The 23793-nt window shown below is 31.6% G+C and overlaps 3 protein-coding genes across 6 annotated transcripts; 1 reads left to right on the forward strand and 2 right to left on the reverse strand.

Annotated features, from left to right (window-relative positions):
- Window positions 1-272: 272 nt before the first annotated feature.
- Window positions 273-2168, reverse strand: LOC130951624 (dihydrodipicolinate reductase-like protein CRR1, chloroplastic). Of its 3 annotated transcripts, XM_057880321.1 has the most exons (10): window positions 2073-2137; window positions 1941-1992; window positions 1745-1867; window positions 1576-1650; window positions 1435-1500; window positions 1248-1343; window positions 1053-1169; window positions 786-998; window positions 626-712; window positions 273-556 (listed from the first exon to the last, which is right to left on the reverse strand). In XM_057880321.1, the coding sequence occupies exons 3-10, from the start codon at window positions 1796-1798 to the stop codon at window positions 524-526; spliced, it is 741 nt and encodes a 246-aa protein (XP_057736304.1). In that variant the 5' UTR covers window positions 1799-1867; window positions 1941-1992; window positions 2073-2137; the 3' UTR covers window positions 273-523. The 3 variants fall into 3 exon arrangements, with proteins under 3 accessions (XP_057736304.1, XP_057736302.1, XP_057736303.1); XM_057880319.1 differs by having other exon boundaries at window positions 1941-2168; XM_057880320.1 differs by having other exon boundaries at window positions 786-977; window positions 1941-2147.
- A 2926-nt stretch (window positions 2169-5094) lies between these two features.
- Window positions 5095-7635, forward strand: LOC130951212 (BAG family molecular chaperone regulator 1). 2 transcript variants are annotated; one of them, XM_057879846.1, is made up of 6 exons: window positions 5095-5375; window positions 5461-5710; window positions 5803-6122; window positions 6202-6458; window positions 6553-6699; window positions 6953-7635. In XM_057879846.1, the coding sequence occupies exons 3-6, from the start codon at window positions 5888-5890 to the stop codon at window positions 7346-7348; spliced, it is 1035 nt and encodes a 344-aa protein (XP_057735829.1). In that variant the 5' UTR covers window positions 5095-5375; window positions 5461-5710; window positions 5803-5887; the 3' UTR covers window positions 7349-7635. The 2 variants fall into 2 exon arrangements, with proteins under 2 accessions (XP_057735829.1, XP_057735828.1); XM_057879845.1 differs by having other exon boundaries at window positions 5095-5710.
- A 13824-nt stretch (window positions 7636-21459) lies between these two features.
- Window positions 21460-23161, reverse strand: LOC130951289 (protein DETOXIFICATION 49-like). The gene has a single exon (XM_057879943.1). The coding sequence runs from the start codon at window positions 23076-23078 to the stop codon at window positions 21630-21632; it is 1449 nt and encodes a 482-aa protein (XP_057735926.1). The 5' UTR covers window positions 23079-23161; the 3' UTR covers window positions 21460-21629.
- Between the last annotated feature and the right edge of the window lie 632 nt (window positions 23162-23793).

Here is a 23793-nt window from a genome sequence, read left to right on the forward strand (position 1 = left end):
AACTACGCTAATAAATTAATAGAGTTTTAAATTTTAAACTTTTTCGTAGACTTCTAAACATAGTTGATTCAATAGGTATTTGTGTTATGATTTCAGTCGAGTTAACTTTCTTACTCATTTTAGCAGCTTTTCAGTGTGTCTCGTGTGATGATGAGTGGCAATTTATCCATGAAAGCATCATTTATTATCTTCATCATTTGATATGAATCATATGATTATATATGGCTTCAGTACAAAATATGTACCAACATACATTAATGACTAACCTACCTATTTATAAAGCTCTCTTTTGGTTCTTTGCTTCACATGTTTCTCTATCTATGCACAGGAATCATCCATCAAACTTTATACGATTTCTCATGATCAAACTGCAAATATCTATGATGTTAAAATGTGCAGAGCATTCTTAATTTCTTCATATACACCATTTGAATACTTAATAAAATTTAAAGATGAAAAATAAAACGGCTTTAAAAGAATTGAGATATGTGTGTAGTCTTCTTAGTGGCATTATTATATGGTTTTACAGGAACTTCTCCAAGCCATACACCAAATTCTGCAAAGATGATAAAGTAGGAATGAATTGGTGAAAGAAGAATGATATAGAATGAATAAAGGAAGGTACCTTGAGGCGCACAACTTTTCTAATGGCTAACAGCAAGCCTGGCATGAGGCATTGCACATTTGTAATATCATGCTTGATAGAATATATCTGCATGAAACGAGTGAATGTTAAAATTTATTAACTAAGAAGGGGATAACATAGAAAACTTCTTAGTTCTTACCTCTCCTGGAGCAGAGAAGTGAACTGTTGTACTTGAGGGAAGTCCTGGAAGTACCAAGCTATGCACACGAATTCCATCTCCAAGGACTTGACCCCTTGCCAACACATCCGTTGAAGCATCTTCTCTGTTATAGATCTGACCCAGGTTTGACAGATTCTTTGCTATTTGGTTTGCATCTACTGATGGAAGATCCTGTTCACCACCAATCCAATCCTTATTTTTTTTGGATAACATCTTCATCAAAAATCATTCACAGCATTATCTTACATTTGCATTAGCCTTGGATTCCACAATCTCAACGTTTCTGTAATGGAAAGAAGCTGAAATTGCAGCTTGTTGTAGCAATATTGATCCTATGGAAAGGGTTGGTGCAACCAACACACCCTGGTACACATAAAAATGCTAATCAAGTCCCATACACCTTACACCTTAGTTAGTTACCACCAAGTTTCTTGTGCTCACCATGGTGGCCTTATCACAGAATGCAGATAATGCTGCAACCGTATCTAATTGCATTCGCGGAACGTGGACTACGCTTCTCATGCCAAATGCTGTTACCTACTCAAACATGCACATTGAAGAACATGTCACACTACTTATTACAAAATTCTCTCCTACCTTTTTTAATTAGTTAGTTGAGACACTAGACCTGTTTTACATTGTCATATACGGAGGAAGGATCAGTGAAATCAACTACTACTCCTGCTCCCTTGGACTGCAAATTCCATTCTTCAAAACATAATACAATAATTAAAACCGTATGATGCCATCACATGATTATATATATTACCTGAGATATAGAACCCAAAACCATAGTGAGATCATTTATTATGGGTATTTCAAGGGGCTCTTCCATGCCACATACCTAATAATAATAATAATTAAGAAAACAAGGAACTTGAGAAAAACTTGTCTAGTTTCAGAGACAAAAACAAATAAGAAAAACAGAACATAAATGCCTGTCCAATATCTTCCCCAACATGACAAATATCTACGGCACCAGCGAGTTCCATTCCCCTGGCTTTAGTCACAGCTTCCACTGCTGCTCTTCCTATCTCCTTGGATGCTCCATTTATCACTACCTGTTTTAAAACCATATCACTTCATTAGCATTTTCACAATGCATTGCATGTTGGTAAATAATGATAATGGCACCTTAATGTTGGTTTGTGTAGGCTGGACAGAGCATGAAACATAATGCTTGATTCTGAAATTGTGATTGTGATGAGAATTATTATTCCTATTCAAGTAGTAATTGGTGGAACGGAAGTGAGAGCTTAAGGATACCATGGCTGCTGCTCCTCTATGCAACACGATAGATAAGGCTATAAATATGATATATGACCAATGTGTTTATTGAGAGATAAGGTTTTTGGTTCTTTGATAGGCCTTTATTAGACGCCGTATATACATGCTTTTCCCAATTCATTGTTTCACAATTAAATATCACCATTAATTATTGTATGTTATCTAATCTAATAAAAACAAAAATAAATTAGTAAGGTGCTCTTTATTGAATCAATCACCTTCAAAAATTTAAAATTTAAAATTTTATTAGTTTATTTTGTATTTGTATAATATATATAATTAATTATTTTTTTATTTTTAATTAGATAAAAAATATATAAATTTTCTTTACGTACTCTTTCAATTTTATTACGTACTCTCTTTGTACATAAAAAAGAATTACATATAATATAATATCATATAATATGAAGTTTATGCATTATATGGAACCTACTACATAACAACTGTCTTATCTATTAAATATAATATAATCATATGGTAGACAAAGCTTAATTCTAAAATAATTTTAAGTCTAAATAAGTACCAATCATAATTAGCCAATTAAACTACTACGCATGATCACCAAATGTTGAAAAGGTCATAATAATCCACCAACTGAACAAACTTGCACTATTTTGTATGCTAATGTGATAGTGATTTTGAAAAACAACGACATTGATCCACCAACTTAAAACTAAGAGAAACACAAGTTTTAATATATATGCAAACATCTGAATTCAGAACACACAGCATCAGTATGTGCAGAGTTCTTGCATTGTAATTTTCCTGAATCACATGACTCAGCTTATTCTTTATTAGACCCCACACATGTAACATGTATATATGTTCTTTTTGAAGTAGTTGTACATTATATATCTATATATTCTCCTAATAACTCTTTTTCAAAAATACCTGTTGAAATGATACCAAATTATTGTAAAATATAAATAGTTGCTTCTGTGTTCTATAGTCAATGGTCTTATATATCTCAACTTAATTGTAAGGTCTTAATCATTAATCAATTAATCAATAGAAGATCAACATTTGCTCTATGTATAACCAATACTAATTCATCATTTTGTCGGTACCTATCAAAGAATTAATATGTTACACCTCACCTCAAAGTTTATTAAAATTTCCATTTAGTAAATCCACTAAAAAAAGTATTTATAACAAAAGCTAATAAATTAAGAAAACAAAAAGTAAAATTGTTATCTTTAAAAACCAAAGAATAAAGTTTTATTAGAAGGTTAAAAAGGATTCAATCCCCTGAAGCTAAAATCCAAAACACCAAGTTGTGTTGTAATCCAACTTATATCCCGTTGTCTAATTGTTAATTGCCACATTGTGTATAAGGCCCTTGGGGAAAGATCACATCAATGACAATGTATCACGAGAGATGGATTATTAGCTAGCTAGGTGACGCTGACAATCTTGACTATAAACCTAAGTTGGATGCACTTTTATGTGAAAGATCCTTTTAGATTGAACCATACACAATTATGTGAAGCCTAATTGATCATCAATCCCATAAAAAATTAAAAGGATTTTATAATTTTAAGATGAAAAAAAGTTTACACAATGTAAAATTATTTCTTACACAGTGGATTGTTGGGCATTGTGATCAAGTATTGTTTAATTAAAATCCTAATTGGTCGGTAGCTTGTCTCTAATGAAACAGGGCCCAATCCCTCCATGACGGCTTGGAAATGAGAGAGCACGGTGAGGGTTCAACACTGAATCGCAGCTCCGAAAGCAGTGTCACGTGCGGCCAAAGTGTCGGTGTGGACTGTGAAATGGAGTCAGCATCTGCTTTTAGGCTTAGATTTTAGAACCCACCTTCATGCTCCCTATTTTCACCATGTCTCCATTTTTTCCTCATCATGTCCTCACAAATTCATTTTTAATCTTACTTACAATTCTCTTTATCTTAATTTTTATAATACACTGGATCAATGTATTATTAAAGATGAAGTTTAGCAACTCAATAATAGCAAACATGCTGCTGGTTGCGCGCATTGACACCATGTGATATGTACACTACTTATGCTCCAATAATATATTGGTTTTGAAGCAACAATTTGTTTGCTCTGAATTATTTCCACCCTAAGCACAATTTTAGAGTTTCTTTAGTGTTGTAATAAAAATTATAGCGAAAATTGAAAAGTAAGAGTATTAGAGTAGTATACATACGTGTATATACTGCGTGCTGCGTCATCTAAAATAAATTCCAATTCCAAAATTACCCTTACCCCGGATACCTGTCTTTCACCAAACCCCACACCCATAATCTCTAAGCTAGGATATCACACGCACTCAGTCACATAATTTCAGACACAGACACCCAAGTTTCCACTTCCATATTAAAAAAAAAAAAACAATTTTGGCGGCTTTGCATGTTTCCCTCTCTCATTTCCCCCTTTTCCTTTTTTTTTAACCCAATATTCTTGTGGTGGCTATAGTTTTATATTAATTTTATATAAATATAATAAGTCATCTTAATATTTTACTCATATTTAATTATTGAGAGGAATTAATTTAAATGAAATATATGTTAAAAATGACAATAATAATATAACGTACAAATTTTATAAATAATTAAAAATGTAGAACAAAATTAATAGCAAGGATAACAACAAAAAGAATAATTCAAAATATAAACAAAACTCTCACTTCATATTTTTATCGTAATAGTTTTATTAACCATATTATGCCATCATAATTATTACTATTGTAACTACCATAATCATAATTTACACAGAAATAACCTTTTTTTTTTGTTGTGGTAGAATTGCAACAGGGAACAATAATCCATCTTGATTAATCATATGATATGATGTGACGATATTTTATCGACAATTATTTAAACCCAATTTGTTTACATTTTATGAAATTATTAATAACATCAAAGTCACAGGCTGCTGCCAGCATGGTTAGCTGGCCACTCTTTTTTTTTTATTAATATATTTCATTTTTGCCGATTTTTCTTTTAAAACTATTTTTTGTTTTTTTTATCTCTCTTCCATCTTTCATCTACACCGATTCCTCCAGAGAGAGAGAGAGAGAGAGCAAAATCCTGATTATTGGAATTGTTTTTCTCTCTGGATTTTGACTTCACATTACATTGCCCTTTTTTCCTTCTTCTTCATCTTCAGAACAACACAGTCACCGGTTCTTTCAGATTCTCTTTTGTTCCATTTGTTAATTCCACTCCAAAATTACGCGACAAAACTCTCACACTCACCACATTCATTATTTTCCTTCACATAAACATTACTGCCTTTAATTCGGACCCTTTCTCAGGTTCATTTTCTTCTCTTCTCTCTTTCATTTCTATGTAATTTTCCCCCTATTCATCTGAGTGTGACTTTCTTTTCCTTTGAGAAAGTGTGAACTTTTCCGTCCGGCGATTTGCCGTGAAAGCAAAGATTTGGAGGGTTGATGCGTCGGTGTTTTTCTTCATCCGAACGCCATTGTTGATTCTTCTGGTAAAAAGCACAAGGGGGAAAAACAAAAGGCGGAGCTTTCGTTTCTTCAGTTTTCTCTCTCTTGAAACTTGAAGCTTTTCGGCTCTCTTTCTTTTTCCCTACGGGGATTGGAGTCGTGGAATGCGGGCTATTCACACTTCCACGCATCAGGTTCTAACAACGTCATCGTTTCGGTCAATCGAGTCTCTGTTTTTTTCTTCTTTTCTCTTTCTCTCTCTTCTCACACAAATCAAACTTGGCAGAGATCTAATCTGAGCTTCTGGTTCTTTCTCTCTCTCTCACTAACTTCAACACAAACACACAAGTGTTACTGAAAGAGAGAAGAAGATGATGAGGATGAGGAACATGACCAATAATTATGGGGTCTCCGCCGTGAATAATGGAAGCGAGGCTACAACTACGAGGGCAATGGAATGGGAGATGAGACCAGGTGGAATGCTGGTTCAGCGCAGAACCGATGACTCGGATCGGAACTCAGTGCCGCCGGCACCGACAATTAGAGTTAGGGTTAAATACGGATCAACCTACCATGAAGTCAACATTAGTTCTCAAGCTACATTCGGTAAACCCCCTTTTTCTTTAATAATGATATTATATTATTATCTGTTGATTTATTTATGTTTACTGTTGTATGTTATTAGGGGAATTGAAGAAAATGTTGTCTGGTCCAACTGGGTTGCACCACCAGGATCAGCAGATATATTACAAGGACAAAGAGAGGGATTCAAAGGCGTTCCTTGACATTGTTGGAGTGAAGGACAAGTCCAAATTGGTGTTGGTGGAGGACCCTCTTAGCCAAGAGAGAAGGTACTTGGAGATGAGAAAGAATGCTAAGATGGAAAAAGCTGCCAAGTCCATTTCTGAAATCAGCTTGGAAGTTGATAGACTTGCAGCCAGGGTATGCTTTCTTCTATCCCCCTTTTCTTCTTTTTCTATGTATTAAATAAATGCTTCAGTAGTTGGGTGGTGCTGATTAATTCGGACTTTGTCAGGTGTCAGCACTTGAATCAATTATTAGTAAAGGTGGCAAAGTTGCTGAAATTGATGTCATTAGTCTCATTGAGCTCTTGATGAATCAACTCCTTAAATTGGATGGTATAATGGCTGATGGAGATGTTAAACTGCAGAGGAAAATGCAGGTACATTCTTCTATGCATAACTTTGCACTTTTCCTGCATTTGGTAGCTATAACATAACACAAATAGAGAGAGACAGTCAGGAAATTTGTGTCTCTTTTGTCTCCGTTTGACACATTGGCTTGTACTTGTTTTCAACTCTAAACACTTTTTGTGTGTCTCTCTTTATCTCTGTATTTATGTTTTATATATTGCAATTCTGTTGATTCCCATTGATTATGGTTTGTTCTGATGGTGATGAATCCCCATTTTGCAGGTAAAAAGAGTTCAAAAGTATGTTGAAACTCTTGATATGCTTAAAATTAAGAATTCTATGGGCAATGCCAACAATGGAGGGCACCATGCATCAGTGAAGGCCCAACAGAGGCATTCAAATGTGCATAGACTAGCAACAATTCAAGAGCAACCACAATCACAAGGTGTGTCAAATGGGAATAATCATAGATCAGCAACAATTCAGGAGCAGCAGCAGCAAAACCAGCCCTCAGAAGTAGTAGTTACCACAAAATGGGAGACATTTGATTCTCTGCCACCGTTAATTCCAGTATCTTCTTCCACATCCACATCAGCAAGCCCACTGAATAATGGCAACAACAACAATAGTAATAACAATTCAGTTCATCACAAGTTCAATTGGGAATTCTTCGATTGAGTAGCATAACCACGTGTACCTTTTATTTTTATTTTTGGTAATTGTGTGGAGATGTGATTTGGGGTTTAATTTGTCTTTCCACTTGGGACTTGGGAATGTTACGTTATATGTTACAGTTACAGTTACATACATTCTTTTCTGTACTTAGATTTGTTTTAGTAACCCCCATTAGTCTCTGTCCATTTACTTCACCGGAAATAAACGGGGTTGCTCTATAATAGTGATGATTAATTATCATAAAAACGGTTCCTTCTTTTTTAATTATATATATATATGATATGATTTTTGGTGCACCTCTTCATTTTCATTCATTTCAATTTTGGTCTGGTCAATGGTAAATTGTTGGTGAAAAGGGCGGTGGTTACGTTGATGAAATAGGAATACCACTATTAATTTTATTTTGGTGCCTTGCTTATTGTGGGGGCTACAAACGGACAAAAAGAGTGGCATCTATTAAAGTGTTTGCCTTCCTATCATGAAAAAAATAAGAAGGAAATATCCCCCCAATGACAACAAGACAAGCCTGAAAAGCCATCAATAGGGTAGAAGATGAAATCATATATGTTAACTAGCTATAACTAATTATTAGCCACTAGGTTTGGTAATTTATACAGTAGGGTCTCATGTTTTTAAGAAATTGCTAATTGCAAAACAGATCTCAGCCAAATTATTATTCCGGAAATAGAAAGTATTGTTCTGGGGTTTGAAGCCAAGGTTTTTGCGAGGCTATGATACCCCCTATGACCCTTCTGCTGAGTTAGCAAACACTTTAATGCAAACGCGTTTTAATAATGAGCGTAATGATTTGGTAGTAGATAATCAAAGCAGTCATATACCAAATCTACCTTTTTTTTTTCAACTTTAATTTGTTTCTAGAAATTGATGGAATAATTGCACAAGGAAAACAGCAAATAAGCGATACTTGGTTAAGAATGCCATTTTGCAAATTGCAACCATAATATAAAATATTATATAATATTGCAACAAAGTACAACCTTCATCCATGTGCCTTGGTCAAAGAGTTTGACATCATATTTTTACCTAAAATTTTAATACAACCAATTTATGAATTTTTCAAAAATAATTTTCTGCCTATTTTAGTTATACACTTTATATTACATTACAATAATATAATTGATACATTCACAAATACGAGTAGAAATCAAAGCAATCCAACTTTCCCATTGGATTGGATACACAGGAGAGGAAAGAATATGTACATTCTCTTAAATTACGTATCAAAGGAAAAAATAAAAAAGAAATCTGTTATCCACATGGCTTGATGCAGAATTATATATTGCAATTATTGCTGTATAGTCTACCCTATTCCACGAGTAACACAAATAAAGCTAGGGAGGTTCAAGAGAATCTAGCTAGGCAATTCGTATTCTATACTCTCCTTATAAATTGAATGGAGTGCATATTTTGCTTTTGTGAAACACTTCACGTTGCCAATTATACTTTGGTTTGTTTGACATGGGGCATGGCAGAGTGGATTAAACATCAAGGAACCATGCATGGTTCTATCTTATTACACTTCCAAAAGGCAAGACCCATGTGTTATTGCCACAATGTTAAAACCGCATAATTGGATTACACTTATTTTTATTTGATTATGCAAATAATCATACAGATAAGGTCGTAGCATCATACATAGAGACAAATTAAATTTGGATTTATTTCATTTGATTATACAAAAGACTATGTCCTATGTGCCAGAATCGATTAAAGACATAACTCACAAGGTTCCAATTTTGAAGGCGGTTCTTGCTATCTATCCATAACGATAAATAAAGGCATCACAACCATTGAATCAGCATAGAAAAAAGGAAAAAGGATGAACACATGCTTGTCCAATGTGATCAATTCAGATTTCAGATATAGAAGATTGAGTAAGCAATCATTCTTCCAACTAGTTTATAACTCTTCTCTCATAGACTCTGGCGGTCTCTATTGAGATAAGGACTGTTTGCTCAATTATGACCCTATTGTCATTTACTACGCATACTTTTGGTCACAATATTTTAATGTGTTTAGTAACTTCTTTTTTAAATTTTTCCCTGCTTAATAATATTTTAACAAAAATGTCACGTGCATATACAAAATTAGCTTATATATTTGTGTATAGATACATATATTATTTAATTCATTTTTAATGTGTATCTTATTTTCTAATATATATTTTATACAAATAGTTGATTTGATCGCTAACTTTTTATGTACGTATAATATGTTTGTTAATTGAAATAAGTATTCAATAATAAGAGGATATTAATAATTCTTTTTCCTTTTTGGTCCGGGGATATCAATATTTATAAAACACGCATCAAATCAAATGCGTTATAACAGGTATTTTTCACTAAAAATTAAAAACTAGCAGGATGAGTTTTCTTTTACACAGTTTTCTTTATATATATGCTAGTGGTTTTTTTTTTTGGGCCCTTTGTTTTTCTACTGGTATGGGCTGGCTTAAGTAGTGATACGATTTTTGGTAGTACTTTGGGTCAATGGTTTTTGGTTTGCCACCTTCCAATGTTTTTTGTCAAAAAGATTTATTAAACTAAGGTGATTGGTATGATATGTAAAAATATTTGTCTAATTTATTAAAAAGAGTTAAAGATTAAAATTTAATTTTAAAAATAAAAAAATAAATAATTATTAATATTTAAAATTTATTATAAACAAAATAAATTAGACAAAAGTTAGATATCAAATTATAGAAAGCATAAATTAAAGTTCACCTTAAACTAAATGGGCTAAGAAGTAAAATGTGGCAATTGGGTGATTTGCAGAAGCTAGAGTAACTTTTTGGGTTTAGTGTTCACTTTTTGGTCTCATCCTCAACCTTTTCTGCGCCCAAAATCTGGAAAAAAAAATGAAAGGCTATAGGATAAGAAATAAGTAAGTGATCATACATTTACCAAAAAAAAAAAAAAGTAAGTGATCATACTTTATGTCGGTGGAGTAGAACTAATTATTACTATTTTATATTCTTATCGGAATTGAGAGTTTACCAATAATAGGAATATAATTCATCTAAAGTATCTTATGAGAGCTAACGTGGCAACAAGGGACAGAGATTTAGCTAAAAACTGTTAACGCTAACGTGTCATTTTTTCCTAAGATCAACACATTACAAAAAGGAATATGAATACATAAGAAAGTAAAACCATGTAAAGTCATCTCAAATTAAAGACGCATATGAATTATGATAACGATTAGCATCAGATATTCTTTTCAAAGCACAAACATTAAAAAAAAGTCGGCAAATGCTTTATTTCAAAGCACACCCGTAGTTTGACTCCGAGTCTCTATCCCGTCCTCCACGTCATAAACAACGTTCCATTCGAAAATTGAAGTCCTTTCTTGATTATTATTAAATTAAAAAACCATTATTATTCTTATAATACTAAAATCAAAACTATATATCTAGAACGTTATTAGTGCATGTTAATGTGATCCCATTAATTACGTCTCTTTGTTTCCTCTTATGGGCTGCCGCTGGTGTAGTTAAGAAATGTGTATCAAGATTCTCGACCACTTTAATTTCATCAATATAATAATCAACAATTCACACCTTAATTTAGATAAGTGAATTAATTAAGGAGATATGTATAAATAATTAAAAGAAAGGAAGCAAGTAGCAAGAATATGTAGATGTGAGGTTGAAGGGACGTAGGTGTAAAAGAGGGAATGAAATTGATGCATGCATCGTGTCTAGCCGACAGTAAAATAGATTGAGGCTGCTTCAATATGCGGGAACACTCAGCATGCTATGGTAGGCATAGCCAACCAATTATAATCAACAATAGTGTGCTACATATTCTAACTACAAGTTAAAGCTGTCAATTCCGGCAAACATTTCAACCAATATATACTTCAGAGTTTAGTCGTAGCCACATCCTTATCCAACATCTAGAAAATTTAGGTGCAGTCAACTTTAAGTGAAGTTAATATTTAAGAGTCATTTGATAAAAATTTAGTAAAATCAGTCAAAATATTTAACGGCTCTCAATTATCAATTTTACATGAAGTCGACTGCACCTGAGTTTTCACCATAAATTAAACATTACGATGCTCTTATATCTTAATCCATTTGCTACCTTTTTTTTAATAACATTTGAGAATAAATACCTTGATCATGTACGAAATGTTTATCTTAAAATTGAAAGTTTTGAGACTAAAATAAATTGTCAACTACATGCTTTTAACTATTTAAGTCATTCTTTGAAACCCAATCCAAAACAAAAGTGAAGTCAAACTTATCTTTAGTTCTCACTTTGTAACCGAAAGTTTTAAAATTTGCGGCTCTAAGTTTGCCCAAACAGTTGATGACATAAATTCCACAAGCACGATCATTCCTGCAGGCCTTCTGAAAATGATTCTATAAATTATTTAGTAGATAGATTGTTAATATAATTTTTTATTTGCGCTGATATCTATCATTTTTTACGGTGGCCCTACTCGTATAAAAACGGTTAAACTAATTCTTACATGAATATGATAATTAAGATATAGATACATGTTATGTCAAATGATCTAATAGTTTTTTAACTATTATTTTTATGTAAAAATTATTGTAGTAGTTAAATTATCTTCTTGTCACCGTTTTATATTTTGTCCAAGACATTGATTGCTATCGAAATTTTTTATGTTTTGATTGTTTTTAGACTATATTAATTTAAGAGTCAAAAGGATTAATCTAGCTATATGAAATGCTCGTTTAGATTAAAAAAATAATAAATAATGAACATAATGTTTATATGAAAAAAAGTAGGAAAAGTATATGTTCTAATTAAAAGTGTTATTCCGGATTTATCAACCAATAGTATGAAACTAAAGTAGTCTTCAAGTACGTATTTATTTTTTAAAAAGGAAAAAGAAAACAAAAACTATAATGAACATAAAAGCTTATTATTGAAGTTATTCTACTTTTATGCATTCAATATATATGTTACTTATGAGCAGAGACGCGTGTGGATATCGTTGTGTCTCTTGATTTTGCGATCAAAATGTGGTTAGAATCTTCACGAAGCTAAGAAATCAGATGTGCAGAGACAGAGAATAAAATGCATGTGGATGAGGAATTTGGATTTTGATTGGATGGTGCTTATCTGTGAATCAAGATTTACACATATATATGAGTTGGACATTTGCGGTGGTCTTCAAAATGAGATCAATTATTTCAAGTATTATCCTATGAGGAAGAGTCTTATTCCGAGTTAATCAAAGACTTTAGGAAAAAATATATCAATAAATGAGTGAATAAGTTTTTTCGGTTATAATTTCCTTTTAATATAAAATTAAATTATGTGTTTGAAATTCTTTTTAATCTTCAAAAGAACCCTTGAACTTGAACATGCTTAATAATGATGCGGAAAAAAGGATTAACAAAAATGCATAATTAAAATTAAATAAAAAAAATATATTAGAATTAAAATAAAAATAAAAAGATAAATTAAACTTAAATACAAAAAGAATAATTTTATTTTTTATTTAATTTTTTTTATGTAATAGAAAAAAGACTCGTCAATTTAACTTATTCACACCATAATTTAGGAATTAAATTAAAAAGATTCACTCAACCTTTTATCTAATTATCCATTATAATAAGAGAGTGACTCACTAAACCTCATTACAAAATTAAAAAATACTTTGACACTTCTTTCTTTATATGATAACTACAATAGTTTATGAGGTATTTAGAGTTAAAACAAAAAAAAATTCTACACCTACAAATATATAATTTGATTTAATAATTGAATAAATAAAATTAAAATCATCAAATTAAATTAAATATTTTAAAAATATAAATTAATAAATTTTAAATAATAATTAAACTCTTAATATAACGAATATTTCAAATATGTATTCCAACACTTGAGACAGTGTGAGTAAAATAAACTATTTGTATATCACCAATACATAATAAGGGAAATAAGTGTGGCGATAAAATGGTATGCAGAAAAGTACAAGAGCGTTTTTGATGACTAGTATAGAAAGAGTTGTCACCTTTGGGGAAAGTGCATTGCACTATGCGAGAAAGAGAAATGCAAAAGGCTGAAGAGATAGATAATAATAAAGCATTTTTGTGGTTCATTTTGTTTCTGAGAAACAAGTTGACGCGGAATCAGAGGGAAAGTAGAAGGCTTTAAAAAGAAGAGCAGCTGTCTCATATTCAGAGGTAGTCATATTCCTTATCATTATCACCAAAAACTGAACACCCATCCTTTCTTTCTTCACCACTTAGGTTCGGTTCCCGAGCCTCTAGCTTCGTAGCCAAATTCAATTTGTCTCCATCCTAGGGAGCCAAATGTTGTTGCTCTCTTTCTCTACACTTCATTTCATTTATTTCATTATAACTATGGTTACCAAAGTTAACCATACCTAACTAATTAATATCTAGGTATTGTGTAGTCTCATCACTCTCCCAAATTACTTGTGTTTGCAGGAATATTATCTTGTTGGCAAAATAGGGATCAGTGCAAGATAAGTTAGATTATTACGCGTATGTAAAAAGCATCCATGAACCTATGCATTGTTCTTATTGTAGTTTGTAACACGGTACGGTGATGACCAGGTACATTAGCTTGTCGAATTTCTCAACACCTCAATCCCGTTAATTGTACCCTACTCTATGCATATGCTTAGATGCACAGCACGTGTCCTAGGTTGGAAATTTACACTTGAATCGTCACTATATAATTCTTATTATTATACGTTATGGAAGCATACTAGAGATATTTTGTGATTTATTTATATTGAATGAAAAGAATTTAGGTACAAAGTTTCACATGGAAAATGACTGGGGATCGGAGGAGTCAGCAGCTCGTCATGTCCCTGTCTTGCATGCTTTCAATCTTCATAATAAAGATTTAGAAAATTAATATCTATAAACATATATTTTGGATAATAATAATAATGATGATGGTTTGATGAGCTGGTCCATCACACGTTGAAAAGTTGGTTAGAATATTTTATGGGATCGAGTTGGAGAAGGAGTGAAAGCTTCGTTTAATTGCTTTGTATTGAGTCACTCATCTCTATACTCAGCACTCGGCATGTGCGGCACGTTCTTGCATTCTGCACGTGTGCTATATTAATGCATGCATGCTCCTTAATTACTTTCTACTATCTTATCTTATTATTATACTATACTTTTATTTATTTTGAGATGCGCAACCTATATAACCATACAAGTAGCTACTAGCTAGTTCTTATTGTACCCAGTTGTTTCTTCAATATTTTTTCAATAATGTACCAGGGAAAAGAAAAATTTAGAAGGCCAACAATTTTTGTATTTTGTAGTTAGTACTTAATTATTAAACGAAAAATGAGTAATTTTTTATTATTGAATATAATTTAATACCATTAAAAATATTATTGATGACCAATTAATGGTTAAAAATACAAAAATTACTAACCTCTTAACACTCCTCTTAAAAAAATATTAGGAATTAATACTTTTAAGAAATACTAATTATGTAACATTTTTTTATTATTGTTCATTATTATGATTATATAATAATGCAAAATTAATATAAAATGAATAATGTGTTGCATATATTTGAATTTATTTTTACGTATTTTGTATACCATTATTGTGATTTTTATATACAGCAATAATATATAAAGTTAAATGTAAAGATATTGAGAATATAAAAAAGAAATAAAACATGTTAACCCAATATTAATAAGAAAAAAATATCGGTGACAATTTTAATTTTGACCCAAAATATCAAGAGAAAAAAAAATATAACCCTTATTTTTTTTATAAATTTATGTTTACTTAGTATTTGGATAAGAATAATAAGTTCAAATAAAATGTTATTAATAACTATTTCAATTTGTTAATGTAATAAAAAATAATATTTAAAAGTACTCTTTTTAGACTAATGTTAAAAAGAACTAGACCAGTTTTAATCAATTGAATTGAGTCTATGTACATTTTTAAGAATAATTTTAACGAGGACGCTTCCATAAAAACGCATAAAACGTCTTTCTGTATAGATATTTATGTGTTGTATTATTATTGGATGTATTAATGAATTGACTATTTTTTAATTTTTTAATAAATTAGAATAAAACCGATTTTTTATAACAATAACAATAAATCTAATTATTATTAGATAAATCCAATTATTATTAGATATGGTTGAACCGACCAATTTACATAACCCACTAAATTATAGTTGTTTTTTGGTTTTTTTAAATAAAAATCAGGAATATATTTATCTTTTTATCAAAAAATTTAAACATGATTCGGTTTAGATTGTGTAAATCGATCGGATCAAATCGGATCTAATAATTATAATACGGACAATTAGGTTTATTATTGTTACTATAATAAACTGATTTTGTTCTGGTTTATTAAAATATAAATTATTAATCAGTTTAATAAAAATGTCCAATAATATTATAATATTATGACACATGTAAACGTCTTTAAAAAAAAAGACATTTTTAATGTCTTTATGGAAGAGGTCTCCTAATTCTAAATGGCTATAATAGAAAATCAAATCTCAGACGACTAAGAGGATTCTAAGATCCTTGATGAACAAGCAATGATTCCAAGAAGCGAATAAAAAAAAAAAAACAAAATTCGTAGATGAAGAACAAAAAAGAGTGACTAAATAATATATAAAGTAGAAGACTTAGACTGAGAACAGATGATACATTAGTACAATAGCCTACACGAGGCAGTTATAACAGAAATGGAAACTAGTTATAACAAAAAAGAAAAATATCTCTAACTAACTCTATACCCCTAACACGGACCTTTTAGACATATGGATGTTACTTAGTTACACATAACATTTAATCACTAGGCTATGATTGATTAGTTTTTTGTATCATATAAAATATATACATTTGTATTTAATTAAAATGCAGCTTAGAATTGTTCTACAAGACACTATTATATAATAAGCTCTGTATATTTTCCCCTTATAAATATACTCATGAGTCATGATGCTATCATTAATTAGCATAGATCATAAAATAAATGAGGACTTCTGCAAGAAAAACTAGATGACAGTAATATTATATTTCTGATTCCATATAATCATGTTATGCAATTAATTAAGGCATCATATATATCAACCTTTTAATCTTAAGTGCATGTAATATAATTAATGTCAATGCCTTATTATAAATCAAAAAGAAATTAGCTCTCCTAGCTAGCTTTCTCTCTAATATATTTGAGGACCCTATTACTTGATGACATAATTAGTGCCTTGTTTGACTTTCTAAGTTTGTGATAATTTACTTGAAGGGGTAAAGAATCTGTTATCTAAGAAGCCAAAAAAGGAAGATTCCAATTTCCAATAGTGGTCTATAGCATATCCAAACCGACCACGTTTAATTTGATGCAATATTCTTATTTTGATAGACGTATATATTAAAAAAAAGAGCTGCTCTTTTGCCTTTTCACCACAACAAAGAGGTTCAGTTTCAAACTTTCAATTCAATTGCGGCTATTCGAGTCGCATAAAGATTTCCCTTTCTCTAGCTAGCTCTCAACTCTGAAGCAACCCTCTTTTAATAATCTTTCCTTTTATTATTATTTTTACGTAAACCTCCTTTTGACATAGGCAGAAATGGTTTTGATTTTTATTAACAATAAAAATATTTTTAATAAATTTAAAAACAGCATAACTAGATATTTTTAAATATTATTTTTCATTCTGTCTATAGAGGACAAGTAACATTTTTAATTTAAAAACGTTATAAAAATATCTATCCATAACAAAAATTCTTCTATTAATAGAAAAATGTGATAAGACAAACAAAATTATTATGTAGCAAACAAAATTTTTTTATTAGACATATTCTTCAAAGTATCAAGAGAGTTAAATTCATTCAAATTCCAAGCTTCAAAAAGTAAGAATGAATGATAAATGGGATGAAATTTGCTAACTTACTAATTTAATCCGCTAAAACGATGGGTTCAGACTAAAAAAATTTTTCTCCTAACAAAAAAAAAAAATCGACAAATTCGTCTTACTTAACTTGACAGCAAAACTAGAAAAACTGACTAGAAGATATATTAATGGAAGCAACAAAAGAACAAAGACGCAATGTTTGGATTAATGAAAAATGCTAAAAATCAATACTTTTAGTAACAGAAATATTAGAAGAATAACACTTTTTATTAATATTAATTAATACTTATCTGTTTCTTTTTTATATTATTAGAATTTAAGATTTATAGTTTATTGTTTAAGGAAAAGTATTATAGAAATATAATCATTTATATTATCTCTTTTTATCCGTTTAAGATTTTGAAATATTATAAATTTTACTTCTTTCAATTTTTTTAAAATAATTTATAAGTAGGAGATTTCATAAACTAATTTTTAAGATTGATTTAGGCTCAAACTATTCGTATATAATCACATACGTCTTATATTATGTATTTGACCTTTTGTATCCACATTTAAATAATAATTCATGACAGTTCAATCACGTTCACGAATCATGATACTTCTCTATCTGTTTCCCCCTTAACAGTATTATTGTGTCTTTGTGTGTACAAGAGTAGCGACAATCAAGTATAGTTATACCTACTAGAAACTCCAATCACACATAAGCACCTGAATTATTTTTTAACTTATTAGTCTTCTTCATTATTCCTTTATTTTTAATCGTAATAACTGTATATAAGAATATCATGTTCTTCTAATTCCATTTGGCAGCTATCTGAATCCCTCAAATAAGCTGGCCCATGTATAACTAGCATCATGTTATTTATAAACGAATATAATTTGAAAGTCAATTTGTAAATTTTCATTTTTTTTTTATTTCAAGTTTCCAAAAGTTTTCTGTATGTTGTTAATTTTATAAATATATTGTAGTATGTAGGTGATTATTTGTATGCATAAACAATGCTATTTGAATAACAAAATTTATTATTTTTTAGTAATATTTAATCAATAAAAATATTTTTATGTTAAATTTTAAATTTTAGTACATAAAAAGTAAAATATTAATTTAAAATATTCACTTATATTAATAAAAAATGTTAATCTTCTAATATTTATCCAATAATCAATCATTAGATATGATGACTCTTAATTTGAATTGAATATCCTTAAAGTCAATCTCTTCATTTTTGGCATTTTGCGTGTTATTTTATAACTGATATCTTCTTTCAACTTATTATGAAGTTTGATCTCCTAAACTGTCTGCTTCACTAATATTTGTTATGTTATCCTGTTCCATACTTCCATATAATATAAACATGAATTGAGTGAGACAAAGGAAGTCAAACTAACTTTACGTATGGCACATATTCCTTGTCACAACCACTGCTTATTAGCTTAATCTCTTGCCAATAATATGATATTATTGACAAGTTAGGAAAATTTTAATTGTAATAACTGAAAATGGCCTGTATAGGGCACTAATAATGTTAAACACAATTTCTTACATATATAGCCTTTAGCGGAATATGAAATTAAACAAAGGTAATAAATTATATTGTCAAGGTTTAATTTAATGGTTTAAGATAAGAAAAAAAATGAATTAGCAAAGTAAGTAATAATACCCAACATCTATAAAGACAAAAGAGCGAGGGAGAGAGAAGATTGATGTGTGGAAAAGAAAAATTCATAAGTAGGTATTGGAGTAGTGTTTGAAAGAAATTGGTTGTAAAAATAACAAATAAATAACTCTTTCAACGTCATCTAACATGATAATGTATTGAAATTAAAGCTTATTCTTGACTTTTAGCATATATATAAGCTTTTAAAAGAAATTAAAACTTAGCATAACTGTCCGCTCAATATATATATAGTAAGTTTCATTTTTATTTTGATCCTAAGATAAAAGCATTAAAGAGTTGTAAAAATCTGATGGTTTAATTTCCTACCCAATTTTAGAGCTGAATGAGTGTATCTAGAAAGTGTTTGACCCATTTAATCAAAATGTAACTTGCACACCTCTACCTCTTGTCTCTTATCCGAACGTGCATAATAATTTTTTGAAAAGTCTAGACCAGTAATTTTTTTTGTTTTTTAGCCACCATCAAAATAAAAGTGAGTGATCTCCCATTATTAGATATAATTTCACACCATTAAAAACACTATTGATAGTCAATTGATGGTTACAAAACACCAAAATTGCTAGCCCCTAACATTCTTTATAATTTTCTATGCGTGAATTGAAGAAGTATTTATGGATACGGATAATTAATTACGGGCTAAAATTAACTCAATCTGATTATATTAGTTCCGTATGTACGGATAATTAGATATAATCGAATTGAATCTGATTAAACCCGACTTAAATTAGTTTAGACATTAATTTTAGGATCGCAAAATTCGAACCAACTCAATTACACTACTAGACTTATATTAATTTTTAAAAAAATATAATAATATATATAGCTTTATTTTTTTCTAATTCAAATTATAATATTTATTTTTTAATATGTTTCGGATCCATTTATAAAAAATCTCAAATTCGAATTAACTCAAATTAATTAAAATCTAATCGGTTTGATTCTCGTTTTTTTTTTTTAAATTGAACCAACCCGACTCGCGAACACCCTAGTGCCTATTCCCATAATCAAAGCCATAAACTAATGATATTTTGTTGCATTTTATCCATATGTTATATTAGAAATAAATGATCTAATTAAACTATAAAAAATTCCAGTGCCAAGATCATACAAACCATGCTCAGTTTCACATACCAAAAAAATAAAAAGGCACAATAACCTGATCAGAGAAGCCGGCGTCCGGCAATTGCTGTCCAATTTTAAAGCCTTAAATAATATATATTCTATGCACTGACCTACCTCATAACATAAGCTTGATTTGAAATTCAAACGATCAATGCATATAAATATAATTACTATGATTCTCTATTTTATTGTCATCCGTATATCGAGTAGTAAAGTTTTCATAAAACAAATCACATTGAATTGAATTGAATGCTTAAGTGACGTATCTTGGACTTGTCTAACTCGACGACAAAATTGTAAGTATGATCACTTGAGCAATGCAACAGAGATTTTGGCATTGTTAATGGGGTTTTGCACACACACGCCCGGAATGTGGGGCCTTGAAGAAATAGAAAATGATGGTGTCGAATGGTCAAACCAACTCTCTGCCCTATGTGTGGATCATGCGGCCTAAACCCTAATTAAAAGTGTTAATGATCCATTATATTCTTGGAAAACAAGATATTTATGGCTACAATGCCAAATGGAAAGGAGGTAAGCTTGTACCCAATACTATAATTAAGTAATATGCAACAATAGTCAACAAAAATGTAATTACATAACCATGCATGCCATCTTTGTCTTATGTATTTGAAACAAAAAATTAAATATGTACATGTATCTATCAACTATTAATAAAATGTGTCAATTGATGGGTTATGACTTGCTCATTCGCCTCAAGCCAAAAAAGTTTTATTTCTTTGGCAGTAGTGTGAAGTGTGAACTAAACATTAAACCTTGTAGGTCAATAATAGTGAAATAAAAACTCTGGATTTATGTGGGTAAGATGATAATAATTTTATATCCAATGACGTAATAAAGTTGCAACCTTGAGTAATTCGTGCCCAAATTGAGTGGTTGCTAGTCAGTGCTATGCTAAATAAAGGAAGAAGTGCGTTTGTACGATATAGCAAAATTAAAATGAGTTCATTTCATCTAATCAAACAAGTTTGAAAAAAAAAAATCCAAAATCAATTCTACTACTTTAATTAGTTCTTATTTATCTGGAGTAGAATGCATCCACTGAACTGGTTCTTCTTACATTATTATTCTTGTAATGTGCTAGATATATAGGAGATAAAACAAATCAGGAAAACTTGGTTAGGCATGTGTAAAATGCATTCTGTTTTGTGGGAATTCAACAAGAACTAACAAAGGAAAGAGGACAAAATATGATGGTGTGATGCAGTAGAAGATCAGTAAGGAACCGGTAATAAGAAATGCATAACTCACAAAGCATTAGTATTAACATTGATATGGCCGGATAATTAAGGAAGGAATGAAAGAAAAAAGAGAGAATAGTTGTTACAATGAGAATCATTGTTTAATTATGTCAGAGAACATTTTAGTTTCAAGTAACAATGTGTTATTAAAATTTCCCAACCCAACTTAAAAAAAAAAAAAAGAGTTTAAAATAAAGAAAAAGAAAAGAAAAAAAAGTCATCCTCTGTCTCTAGTCTCTGCCTGCCCTTCCCCTATACAGCTAAAGACAAATTCATGATTTTTTGATTAATTAAAGTTAAACCCATGATTGTTTATCCCAATCTGAATGAGTTAAGACAATAAAGAATCTTTCTCTGGATCATGAAGAAGAACAGCATCAGTTGCTGTGAGCTTCTCAGCTCTTTGGGCCTGGAATTCCCAGTCAGTTGCATACAAAACGAGCAACATTGTAAGAGCACAAGAAGCTTGAGCAGCGAGCAAGCCAAGCCACAAGCCTTGGAAATCAAAAGCTGCAAAGAAAGCTAACCAAATTGCCACAGGCATTCCAACAAGGTAGAAGCAACCCAAGTTAATGTGTGCACCCACTTTAGGCCTTGCTGTTCCTCTAAGAACACCACAACCCGTTGTTTGAGGACAGTTTCCGAGTTCACAAAGGCCTATGATGGGTAACACCATTGATGTTAATGCTATAATCTCTTGGTCCTCTGTGAACATGGTGGCCCATATATTCCTAACCATCACAGAAAACACCAAAGCTGTGAGTCCCAACATTATGCTGCAAGTGAGGCCCACAATTGCAGAAAGCTTTGCTTTTGAGGGTTCTTGTTCACCCAGCTTGTTACCCACTCTTGTTGACACACTGAAGCTCAATGATGATGGGAAAATGTAGAGAAGGGAAGTCGTTTGAATCAGGATTCCCATTGAAGCCACCGTTGCTCTTGGATTCACCAGTAAACCGCAGAGAAGGATCATTATCTCATACCACCACCATTCCAAGCACACGGAAATGCAGCTTGGAATTGCAAGGTTCAAGAGCTTTCTCCACTGTGTGAAACACTCGAAAGTGAAACCCCCCCATGTTTTGTTGTGCGTGCCAGAGAAAACTATGTAGAGGATCAAGGAAGCAACAAGGTTGAAATTTGTCCACACCCCACTTAAGGCCACGCCTTTGATTCCAAGATTGAGGTGAGAAACAAGGAGATAGTTGATTGGTATGTGGAGGAGAATAGAGAAGGCGGCGCAGAGGGTAAGAGGCAGAGTAATGGATTGGGTTCTAAGGTAAATTCTCAAAGGGTGTAGAAAAGACTGTGCAATGAGGTCAGGGATGGAATACACAAGAAAGGACTGCGCTTGCGTTGCTATGTCCTCATCCTGGTTACACAAGAGAAGGATTTGCTTCACGTGGAGCCAGAGCAGTGTTATGGGGATGGAGGTGAAGAGAAGCAAGAGAATGGTTCTTTGTAAGCATAGGCCCAGCAGGGTGAACTTTTTGGCGCCAAAGGCCTGTCCGCAAATGGGTTCCATGCCCACGGCCAGGCCCGAGAGGACGGAGTAGCCGGTTATGTTGGCAAAGCCTAGTGCGAGGGAGCCGCCGGCTAAGGCTAGCTCCCCGAGGCGACCGAGGAAGAGCATGGAGATCATGGAGCGGCAGTAGAGCAATAGACCGGTGAGAATCATTGGGAATGCTATTTTGGATATGGAGATTACTTCTCTCATGGCATCTTGTGTTTCATTTTGGATCAACAATGTTTCCCTCAGGTACTCACTTTGCTGACACATGCTTGCTAGTGTGTTTAGAGAAGAGGAAACAAAACACGAGGAGAGGGAGTGAGTAGAATGAGTTGGTGGGGGGTTTCAATTTATAGGGAGAGCCGAGTCCAAATCACAAGCATGAAAAACCGGCCTAATTATAAGTGTTAGTAAATTAGAGATAGTTTGTAATAAATGAAAAGTAAAAGGGGCATGTGGTTGTAAGAAATGCACTGCACATATAATCCGAAAGTGATACTGTAAAGGGGTCAGAATTAGAGTGGCAGAGGTACAAAACAAGGTGGTCTTTTGGACATTTATAGAAGCATACAATGATCCCATTTTTGGAAGGAAACCAAAATCCAAATACTCTCTCTCTATCACTCCATCCATCTTCAACCCCTTCATATTTCATGCTTAGTTAATGCTAATCTTCTTGTTTACTTCCAAAACCTAATTTGTCTCATTCATTAGCTAGAGACAGCCTGAGACAACCTTTTTCTCTGACTTAGTATAATCTCTCAGCCTTAAGCCTATACCCTTGTCTCTTGTATTAGCCTATTAACGTTTCTCGCTACATTTAATCGGCTTCTAGTATTTTCGTTATTTCATTTTATGAACCTCCAGAGATAAGAAAATAACTGCGCACGTGACCGGAAATAAGGTGGGAACTTGGGAGACATTCCTTCTCTCTCCCTAGATATATAGTAACATGTCAATGGTAACCCTCATATCTCTAAAGTAA

Source organism: Arachis stenosperma, chromosome 9 (assembly GCF_014773155.1).
Source record: "Arachis stenosperma cultivar V10309 chromosome 9, arast.V10309.gnm1.PFL2, whole genome shotgun sequence".
NCBI classification, from domain to species: domain Eukaryota; kingdom Viridiplantae; phylum Streptophyta; class Magnoliopsida; order Fabales; family Fabaceae; genus Arachis; species Arachis stenosperma.